The following is an 11,438-nucleotide window of genomic DNA, read 5'->3' on the forward strand; positions in this document are numbered from 1 at the left end:
CTGCGGCATGTGGGATCTTCCCGGACCGGGGCACGAACCCGTGTCCCCTGCATCGGCAGGCGGACTCTCAACCACTGTGCCACCAGGGAAGCCCCCAGAGTCACGCCTTTTGATAGGATGTTTCCACCGCTCACTCGGGCCGTCATCTTCTCACACACACAAATGGTTAGTGATTTATAGCCACCACTGGTCTCTCTGGAAGTTTCTCGCGCACACACCCACAATCACTCTTTCTCCCACCTCTTCACACTCACACCCATTCTGCACACCCAGAGTCACTATGGTAAGAGTTTCACACACATACACAATCGCACAGCGTCTCAGACACTGTCTTAGTCGCCTAGTCTCACATTTCTTTGCAAGCAGCTTCCAACATGTCCAGTCCTTGCTCTACATCCTTTAATAAAGTCTCTTGCAGTTTTACACAGACCCACACAGTTTCTCAGACACTCTCCGTCACTCGTTTTCTCACTCTCAGTCACCTAATCAGTGTCACGGTCACTTGCCCTCACTCAGCCTCTGACATCCTGTTGTTACTAATTCACCAATGTTACTAGGCTCTCAGTAAGTCTCACACACAGAGCCTCTCATGGCCCGTCTTAGTCGTTTACGCCATCATCTGCTGCATCCAGCCAGCGTATTGTGTATCCTCAGACACAATTACAGCCTCATCAGTTTCTCACACACACTGATCACCAGACCACATGGTCTCTGTCTCATTTACTCTGTTCCAGTTTCTCTGTTTTTCACCAGCATGTAGTCTCTGGTTTACAGTCTCTCATGAAACGTTTCACACTCTCACATGCTGCTCAGTCATCAGTTTTCTCTCCAGCGGCACTGACTTCCTTCTTTTTTACTCATTGCCTCTCACTCACAGTGAGGTGGTCTCTAGCTTACTTTCACTCACTCAGTCTCACCATCATTTTCTCTTACAGAGTCCCTGAACCTGTGGGCTAGACCGGAGTAGTAACTGCAAATCAATCTGCCACTAGGCTCAGGTATACACCCACACATGTACACACACACACACAAATTACAGCCTCTCACGCTCTTCCAGTTGCAGCCACATTTTCTCAGTCTCTCACGCAGTCTTTGCTAGTTTAGTCTCACAGGAATGGTTTTCATACACACAATTGCGTATTCTGGTATCTTTCGTCTCAGGCACCCATCTGGCCTCACAGACATTTTCTCTCATACCATCAACCTCTCACACATGCACTCCCATTACTTTAGTTGATCCAACAGCCTTGCGTGAACAGTTTCATGCACAAGCCATCTCCCAAACGCTGAGTCACCTGCTTACTTACAGTGAAGTTCCTTACCTACGCACGGTCCCTGACGATCTCTATGGCACTTTCGTGCTCACACAGGCTCTCACACGTTGTTTTGGTTACTCAGTCTGTTTTGCTCACCATCAGCCTGTTCAACAGTGACTGATGCGCAGTCCCCACTTCTTCTCATAAACATTATTTCACACACACCACCAGTTTCTCGTATAGTACCTTAATCACTCATTCAGTCTTACAGTGGTTTTCTGCCACCCAGCCATGATTTCTCACATAGGCACAATGTCAAGTTTGTGGTTACAACTTCCACTCTCTCAACACATGGCTTCACAAACGAACGTGCGCAATCACAGCTTTCCATAGTTTTCTCTTTTTCACACACCTGGTTGCCAATCTACAGTCTCTACCACTGTTTTGGACACACATCACTATGCTCTCTCGCTCTCACGATCAATCTCACACCCTCACCGCCTTTCACACAGTCACGCCTTTGCACACAGTTACTCCCAATGGCTTTAGGGGAAAAAAAATGCTAGCAGTCTCCAGCATCACCTTTAAAAATATATATTTACAGGAACAATTCCCCATTCTCTGGGACTCTTAGAAAAAAAGATCCATTTTTGGGGAAGTAAAACAAACAGTGGAGACAGGTGTAGCACCGTCCCCCAAATCACCAACCCCCAGGTCCCCAGGCCCAGGCTGGGCCGGTGCTGACGGGAAGTGAACCCAGGAGTCCTTTGAACCCGCCCTTCTCCAGCCTGGAATTCACACAGGACAGGCTTTATGTCCCTCATTCCTCCCTCCCAACTCCAGGGACACTTAAAGGGTCCTTTGTACCCGCCCGCAGGAAATTGGGGGGCTGGGAGGGAGCTGAAAATACGTTTGGTATCAAAAATAAACACTTGGGGGCGGCAGGAAGACCCCCCCAAATCCCTTCCTTCCCACCCACCCTATCTCAGATATAGGAAGAGATGCCTCCCTCTCCCCTATTGAAAAGCCCTGTTTAAAAATAGATTATACTATCAAAATGGCAGGGGGTGGGGGACAGGGAGACCTGGAGTACTGGTTGGAGGGGGCCCCCCAGACGGGGACCACTCCCCAAAAAAACCCTCCATTGGGAGGTAACAGGCAGGACCCCAGGAGTTTGGCAGACACAGGAATGGCTTCTCAGGGGAAGAAGAACAAAAGGGGCATTCCTCCCCGGCCAAAAAAGGTGGCTGAAAAAGGACAAGCTGTCTGAGAGAAAGGCCAGGGGAGGTGGAAATTCCCATTCCCAGGGGTGTGAGTCTTCCTTGGCCAAAACTCCCAAAATGTTAAACAGCAAAAATTCTTCCTGGACCCTTGTGGAGGGCCAGGAATAATAAACTACAGCAATCTAGCTCTTCTACCCACACCCCAAAATGGAGACAGGGCTTCCTCAGCTCCCCAAGGGCAGCCTGAGAAATAAATAAAGTTAGTTCCTTCTCAAGCCAGACCCTGACTATCTCACCTTGGGGAAAAAATGTGGAGATGGGGGAGATGCCCTCGCCAACCGCCCCCGCCCCACGAAAGAGTTGGGCCAGGCTCCTCCCAGTGGCCTTCAAAAAATAAATAAATAAACCGTCCCCACCACTGCAGTAGGAGACGTGTAAGAGCGGCCACTGGGGGACTGACCAAGAAGAGAGAAGTTGTATGTTTTCTGTTGGAAGGGTTACTGAGAGATCCTTTTTCCTAAGAATCCCCACCCAACCATGACCACAGCACGAGTCTGTCAGCTGAACTACGTTTCTCCTTGAGACGGCTGGCTGGAGAGAAGTTCAGGGCATAGATGGAGTGACCCCAGAAAGGGGTGGTGGTGGTGATAGTCATGGCTTCTGGGGCCCTGGGGAGAGCACCACGGGGGTTGAGAGGCCATCCACGCTGATGGAAGGGATGTGCACCTGGGCGCTGCCACTGGACGGAAACTGGGGACAAAAATAGGGAGAGGTCATGGATTGGGACCGTGCTAGGGCCTCTCACCCTTTCCGAGATGGGGGGAGCTGATCCTACCTGGAAGGAGAGCTTGGCCGGGCTACGGGGTGCAATGGGACTCAGGGTGCTCCAGAAATGAATGCTGGGGGGCAGCGAGCTGGGCGTCAGCAGCACCGGGGTCTGTGGGGAAGGGGTGGTCAGGGCGCAAGTGAGCAAGAGGGCAGGTGTGGGAAAACCAAAGGAACTTGGTTCCAGCCCCGCCAGATTTCCCACTCATACTTATGAGATCACTCCTCAAAAGTACACAGGCCTAGACCATAACTACTAAGGCCATGCCCGTGACAGCTCTCCAGCTTTACACAGACAACCCCTTCTAACTCCTGAGGGCCCACCCCAGCCTCATTGGGCAAGACCACATACAAGACCCCACCCACATGCCGCTTTCAAACCTCACCATCCCAGTAGCTCAGGGTCAACTTCCAACTCTTATCCCCCACCTGCATACCTCACAGGAAACCCGCTAAGCAAATCCCAGACCCAAAAGCCCCGCTTAGGTTCCTCAAGCTATGCTCCAACCCAGAAACAGTTCCTGCAGAAAGTCTCTCGGGCCCCCCAGTCCCTGCCCACAGAACTCCCCAGACCTGCCTTCTTTTGGGGACCCGACCCCTCGGCATTGCAGGCTCGTTCGCCTTGTAGCAATCAAGCCCCGTCTTTCCGCGCAGCCAACCCCACTCGAAGGCTCCACCCTCCCAGTCACTCAGAGGTAACCGTATTGGCCCTCGCAGTCAGCCTAACTCCTCCCACCACCACCCCGCCCCAATGCCATTCATTCCAGGTGCCAGCCCCGCCCCTACAAAGGCTCTCACCAATGTGTGCGTAGGTAGCAGGGAAGGCGTCAGCGCTGGGCCTGGCGCCTGCAGACCGGAACCAGTTCCCGATCCTGGAGTCCGTTCGGGTCCCGGCCCACCCAGCAAGCTCGGGCTGAGTGGAAGCTCCAGGTCCCGGGGCTTCCGGCCCTTCTGAGGCTGGGCGTTCTCCGTGGTGGAAGTTGTGGAAGCCGCAAGGCCGCCCACCGGCGCCGCAGTTTCCATAACGACCGCAGGCAGCCGGGCTGGCACGCCCTCCGCGGGAGGGGCTTCTGGCTCGGCCTTGGGCTCAAAGGGCTCGGCCTTGACGGCTTCCAGGACAAACCCCGCCTCCCCAGTGGCTGCAGCTTCTAACTCTTCCTTGGGCTCTTCCACTTTGACTTCTGGGGGCAGTGGTCGGCCCAACCCAGGCTCCATATTTGGCTCTTCGGATTTAAGGTTTGGGGCCTCGGGTGGGGTCAGGATGACCTGGGAGAGGAACAAGTGCAGAGGGGGTGCCTAAAGACTGCTGGGGTAGTGAAGCCAATTATTTCCCTTGGAAAGCAGGACCTGGTAGTGGGAGCAGGTCCTCCAACAAGACGTGGGACTTTGCCAAGGAAGTGGGGCTCCTTCTGGAGTAGGTCCTCCTATCTGGGGGCAGGGGAGGGGTGAGACACCTGATAGCGGCACAGCTGCCTTTAGGGGCGGGACACCAGGAGATGCTGCCCCCATTCACGAAAGCAGTGGTTCTCAGAAATTTGCTTTATGGACCAGCAGCATACGCCTCATTTGGAAACTTGTTAAACAAGTGCAAACTCTCAGACCCATCCACAGACCCACATAAACAGACATTCTGGGGGGTGGCCCCCCGAAATCTGTGGCTTAAAAAGCCCTCCAGGTGCTTTCTGATGAGTGCTAAAAGTGTGAGAACCAGTGCATTAAGCAAACACATTCAGGACACCTGCTACATGCTGGGTGTACTACTAATTGTTGTGTGCTTAATTTCTTTCTTCCTTCCAAGGCTTTGCATAGCTTTCCTCCCCATCCCTTTCTCCAAGGGGACTTCTGTGTCCCTCCTTCCACTATATCTCCTTTAATAGGACGTTTATGTCTCCCCTCCTCCCAGCCCCCCTCCTCACTTGGGAATTGTACATCCCTCCTCTTGCTGACTTTCCATACTCTAGTCCTTACCTGGAGAGGCAGGCCGGCCTCCTCAGCCTCCAGGCAGGCCTCCAAGGGGCTTGGACTGGTGCTCCTGCCCCCCGAGGGGGGCACTGCTGCTCCTGCAGGGGCGGTGTTGGGGAGCACTGTGGAAGGCCGAGGATGAGAGGGTGGCTGTGGCTGCGGCTGCAGGGACTGGATGGTGAAGGTGGAATAGAGGCCCGAGCGCATGTAATCATTCCGGCTGCTGCGTGCCAAGCCGCCTGGGCCTGCCACTCCTGCACCCCTGGGTGTGCCTGGCTTCCCAGAGGCAGTGTCCCCGGGGATGGCGTGTACAGCTGTGGTGCCCACATTTGCCACAGTGGAGGTGACAGACACCTCAGGCTGGGGCGGGCAGTCCTCAGTGGAGCACCCCGCGACCTCGGGGTAGGACACAAACTTGTAGACGAACTTCTGGCCACTCACTTTGCGGATGATGTTCTGGGAAGGGGGAGACAGGATAGAGGGTCTTAGAAGAAAGGGCCAGGGAGGGTATGGATGGTGAGGGGGTGAAGGGGTGTGTCTCCTATAGTGCCTTTCTTTCCTCGTGCCCCTCTCCTGTCCTTTTACATATACACCGTCCCACCTCAGTGTCTGCCTCCCCATAGGTTCCCCCTCCCAGCTTCTTTCACAGCTCACTCATCTAATTTGGGGTCTCCTCCCTTCTCTTCCAGTTTCTACCGCTCTCCCCCAACCTGATTCCCCTCTCTGTATTCTCCCCCAGCTTCTCCTCCTTTTCTGTCCCCCCCGACCCATAATCCTTCCTTTAGTCTAATGCCCTTCTCCCCTCCACATCTCCTTCCTGTCCATCCCCCTCCAAGTCTCCCTCTGTCACACTCTCTTCATCTCCATCTGTCCAGTTCCCCCACCCCCACCTCAGATACACAAAGCCACACCCACGGGCTCCTTTCCACACTGGGGCCCACGTAGGGGAGTAGATCCAGGAGCAGGCTTTCCTCCTGGCTCCAGAAACCAGGAGTGTCTGTGGGCTAACAGGGCCAGGCCCTGGGGCTGGCTGCCAGGACAGTTTTGGAGTCTAGTTTATGCAGTAAGACAGGAAAATGAAGTCACTGATAATAAATGTTGGAAGAGACTAAATGAATGTAGAAGAATGTGGTGATGAATTGTTAATAAACATGAATTATTACAGGATTATTTAAAGCTCTTGACACAGACGTGGAACAGGGCAAGGTCATCAGGGAGGACAGGATGAGGAGCCTCATTCTTAATACTGTTGGGGAGGTTTAAGCTGAGGCAATTGGAAAATGAAGTCACTGATAGCAACTAACAAGAATTTAAAATACTGGTATAAATATTGGGAGAATCTTAAGGCTGGCTTGGGTGGGTCACAGAGCACGTTTGGGGTATTTCAGGACAGGTCTGGAGGCTCTCAGGGATATTCTGGTGGTCTCAGAGTACAGAGTGAGGCAGCCTCATTATTAATATTGTTTTGGAGGTTTGAGCTGAAGGATTAAAATATAAAAATGGAATAAATGCTATAAATGAGTTAAGGGTGTGCAGCACAGGTCCAGGGCTGTTCTGGGGGACAAGAGGTATCTGGAGGGCACTAGAGCACCCTGGGAACATCTTAAGTGTTGTTCATGTATATCACAGGGTGGGTTTGTGTTTCTCAGAAAAGGAATGAAAAGGAGGGTTCATTAATATTGTTTTGGAAGTTTCAAAGGGGGTTGAAAGGAAGGGGAATTGGATGAAGGCAGTCAAAAGGTACACACTCTCGGTTATAAGAAAAATAAGTACTAGGGATGTAATGTACAACATGATAAATATGATCCACACTGCTGTATGTTACATATGAAAGTTGTTAAGAGGGTAAATCCTAAGAGTTCTCATCACAAGATTTTTTCTTCCTTTTTCTTTTATTTTGTATCTATATGAGATGATGGACGTTCACTAAACTTATCGTGATGAACATTTCTTACTGTATATAAGTCAAATCACTATGCTGTCACCTTAAACTTAAACAGTGCTGCGTGTCAATTATATCACAATAAAACTGGAAGAAGAAAAATATTGTTTTGGAAGTTTCAGGTAAAGAAATAAGAAACTGACGGGACTTCCCTGGTGGTCCAGTGGTTAAGACTCCGCGCTCCCAATGCAGGGAGCCCGGGTTCGACCCCTGGTCAGGGAACTAGATCCCGCATACCGCAACTAAGAGCCCGCATGCCACAACTAAAGATCCCACGTGCTGCAACTAAAGATCCCGCACGCAGCAATGAAGATCCTGCATGCCACAACTAAGACCCGGTGCAGGTTTATTAAAAATAAATAAATAAACAAATATTTTTTTCAAAAAAGAAATAAGAAACTGAAATAACTGGTATAAATATGGGGGGGGGGCTTCCCTGGTGGCGCAGTGGTTGAGAGTCCGCCTGCCGATGCAGGGGACACGGGTTCGTGCCCCGGTCCGGGAAGATCCCACATGCCGCGGAGCGGCTGGGCCCGTGAGCCATGGCCGCTGAGCCTGCGCGTCCGGAGCCTGTGCTCCGCAACGGGAGAGGCCACAACATTGAGAGGCCCGCGTAACGCAAAAAAAAAAAAAAAAAAAAAAAAAATATGGGGGGGTATCTAGCACTGGTTTGGGAGTCTGAAAGGGTAAGGAGAATGTATAATTTTAGCTATAGGAATAAGATGATAAAATAATTGATATAAATATTGGAGTGGACCAGTGTTGCTCTGGGAATACAAGAGGATGGGGTGTGGAGCAGGCATTATACATGTTGTTTTTGAGGTCTTAGCTAACAGAGTAAGAGATAAAAAGAATTGATAAAAACGTTGAGGGTCCTGGAGAATAAGGTAAGGAAAAGTTAGTATAATGCTGTCATGGAGGCTTTGATTCTAAGAATAAGGATATTCCAGAATTCTTATTCTGGGATAAGAGCAGATTATGAAATAACTGGGGGAACCCAGGACTGGCCCAGGATGAGGAAGAGTCATTAGTAATAGAGTTTTCAAAAGTTTTGGCCAGAGGAATAAGGCAAGAAGATGAAATGTCGTGCGGGGCACGGTGCGACAGCAGGACTTTGGGTATCTCAGAGAGAGTGGAGTGAGTAGGGGGTCAGTGTTAATGGTGCTATGAAGGCTCTAGTCGAAGCTAAAATAAAATACAATAAAACAACTGAGATAAATGCTTAGGGGCCCCCATGTTCGTGTAAGAGTACCAGAGGATGGGGTAAGAAATGGTAAATTTTAATATCGTTTTCAAAGTTAGAGCTCTATCAATTTGGGCAAGAAAATGACGTAACTGATTTAAATGTTTGGCACAGGCGAGTGGGTGGGGTTCCTGGCCCTAGTCTCAAACACCTTACCTTATCATAGTAGTACCGCAAGGCCCGGCTGAGTTTGTCATAATTCATGTTGGTCTTATTCTTGCGCAGCCCCCAGAGCCGGGCCACCTCCTCAGCATCCACCAGCTTGAACTCACCGCCATCCCGGGAGGTCCAGGAGATAATGTGGCCATTGCCTTGCTCTCTCAACAGCTGCAGCAGAAACTGCCACAGCGTCACAGAAGGGTCCATTGCTGCGCGAGCGCTCACGCCATCCCAGGGGTACCTGGAGGGCAGAAAGCTCAGAGCTGAGAGGTTGCAGACACAGGAAGGGGAAGAGGTCAGCAGGAGGTGGATTCCTTTCTTGCCATCTTGCCTCCACCTCTGTCTCCAACTGCCACCACCATTCCCTGAACGCCCTCAGCCTGGCTTTGGATGACTCCTGTAATGCGATGAGACTTCTGGGGATACTAGGATAGCGTGAATGTCTTCTGCGTGTGGGACAAATGTGAACCTCTGGGGTCCAGAGGGCAGACTGTGATACGCAGAATAATGCCCCTCACCCAAAGATGTCCACATCCTAATTTCTGGAACCTGTGAGTATATTATGTTACCTGGCAGAAAGAACTTTACAGGTGAATTTAAGGTTATGGGCCTTAAGCTAGAAACTATTTGGGTGAGCTCAATCTCATCACATGAACTTTTTTTGTGGTTACAATATACCCTTGTTGCCTATTTATTTTATACAAATCCTACAACCTCAAGGAATTGAATTCTGCCAACAACCTAAACGAACAGGAAATGAATCATCCCCTAGAGCTTCTGGAAAGGAATACAGCCCTGCCAACACCTGCATTTTAGCCTGGTGAGACCTGTGCTGGCCTTCTGACCTCCAGAACTCTAAGAGAATAATTTGTGTTTTAATCAGTTTGTTATAAGTTTGTTATAATTTGTTATAGCACGAATAGAAAACTAGAATAAGGCCCCTCACCTGAACATTTTCATTTGCATCTTCTACCACATCAAATATTAAGTTTTCCAGGAGGTTCCTTATGCCAGCTCCTCGCAAAGGCTGTTCACTTCATGCTGGGTTCCCTTCCTCTGCCTGGAAGTCTTCTCCATTGTTCAGTTACCAGCCCCAAGGGCCTTGCCTTTATGAAAATTCCTGACACTGAATGTCTGCTCTCTTCTGTCTGTCTATCCCACGCTCCTCTGACCTGTCTCTGTCCCTCTGTGTTCTCCTTCTTGACAACAGCAATAATGAACATTTATTGAGTGCTAAATACATGCCAGGCATTGTACCAATCAGAAGCAATATGGCCTACTGGACAATCAGCCCCTCCAGAGCCAGACCGCCAGGGCTGGAATCCTGGTTCTGCTACTTGTTAGCAGTGTGACACTGGGCATGTTCTTTAACCTCTTGTGCCTCAATTTTCCCATCTGTAAAATAGGGATAATAATAATACCACCTAGCTCATAGGGTTATCGTACAGATTAAATATACTATGCCAGGGGTATGATAAGCTCTTATGAAATATTAGTTTCTAATTTGTTCATAATTCCTTATCTGCTATGCCAAAACCTGATCTGAAACAAAATAAGGCCTTTTGTGGTCTTCACTGATCCTCACTTGGTGTGACTGTTCATACATCTATCTTGCTGCAGAAATCTGAATGTGGCTGATTACAGAGCCCACTAAGGGTGTTATGTAACATCTTGTATGTATACCTTGTCACCTTTTTAAAATCTGAAAAATGCAAAATTGTGAAACACATCTGGCCCCAAGGGTTTTAGATAAGGGCATGTAGACCTGGATTGCTATTTTTATAGCTATTGACTCATTTCTCTCTCATCACAACTTTGGGAAATAGGTACTCTTATTATCTCTAATTTACAGATGAGGAAGCGGAGGCACAAAATGTCTAAATGACTTGTACAGGCCACACAGCCCTAAGTGGCAGAGCCAGGATTTGGACGCAGGCAGCCAAGTTCCAGGTGTCTGATCTTTTCAACCATTAGACTAAACTGCCCCTTGCACTGACTGCTCCCTCAGCATGTCGAGCAGAGAACAGGACCCTCCTGGCACCCCCACCCACCCCATAACTGCTCCCTTTGCTGAGTGTGAATTGGAAATAAACATGAGGTTCCTTTTCCTTAAGGAATGAGCTTTCATCAATCAACTGTTCACCCAGCTGTTGGGACTGTTGGGTTAAGAATAAGACCTTCCAAATCGGAAGGTTTCAAAGAACCTCCCTCTATTATTTATAGCTTGAGTCTTTAATCTGTAATGAAATACAGTCTGATCCTCTTATATCTGAGCTATTCATTCTGAAGTTCATTCTGCAGACACAATTTTAGGCAATTATGTAAGTCACAAGGCCACGAAGTGTCCAGATCAGAGTCCCATCATCAGAGACCTTGCTGGGTTTTTATTTGGAAGGCCTGTTTGTTTCAGAGGCACAAAGAGACCAGTGTGACTCCTGGTGGTGACAACAGGCAATTTTACCAGTTCCTCTTTCAGTAGCTACAGAATCTTTTACTTAAGGTGAAACCTGACGGTTGGCTTCAAGCCTCAGCAGCACATGGGGTTTTGTATTTTGTTTATTATCACGTCTCCCACGTGACCCCTAATAAGAGTTCTAGTCATATGCCTCACTCAGATGTGTTTACTTCTCTTTATTTCGTTCATTTAGCAAGCATTTTTGGAGGGCCTACTGTGGGCCAGGTGCTGGGGATACAGCAGTGAATACAACAGTCAAAAATCCCTGCTCTGGTGGAATTCACATTTTAGTGGGGAAGACAGACAAGAAACAAGATAAACAAGAATATGTCAGATGGTGATAAGAGCTCTGGGGGAAAAAAAAACAAAACNA

The 11,438-nt window shown here is 49.4% G+C and overlaps 1 protein-coding gene across 1 annotated transcript; it reads right to left on the reverse strand.

The window, feature by feature from the left end:
* Positions 1-1,833: 1,833 nt before the first annotated feature.
* Positions 1,834-9,018, reverse strand: ELK1 (ETS transcription factor ELK1). The gene is made up of 5 exons (XM_032620628.1): positions 8,608-9,018; positions 5,273-5,722; positions 4,103-4,570; positions 3,315-3,416; positions 1,834-3,229 (listed from the first exon to the last, which is right to left on the reverse strand). The coding sequence occupies exons 1-5, from the start codon at positions 8,815-8,817 to the stop codon at positions 3,131-3,133; spliced, it is 1,329 nt and encodes a 442-aa protein (XP_032476519.1). The 5' UTR covers positions 8,818-9,018; the 3' UTR covers positions 1,834-3,130.
* Positions 9,019-11,438: the final 2,420 nt, after the last annotated feature.

This window comes from Phocoena sinus, chromosome X (assembly GCF_008692025.1).
Source record: "Phocoena sinus isolate mPhoSin1 chromosome X, mPhoSin1.pri, whole genome shotgun sequence".
Taxonomy (NCBI): domain Eukaryota; kingdom Metazoa; phylum Chordata; class Mammalia; order Artiodactyla; family Phocoenidae; genus Phocoena; species Phocoena sinus.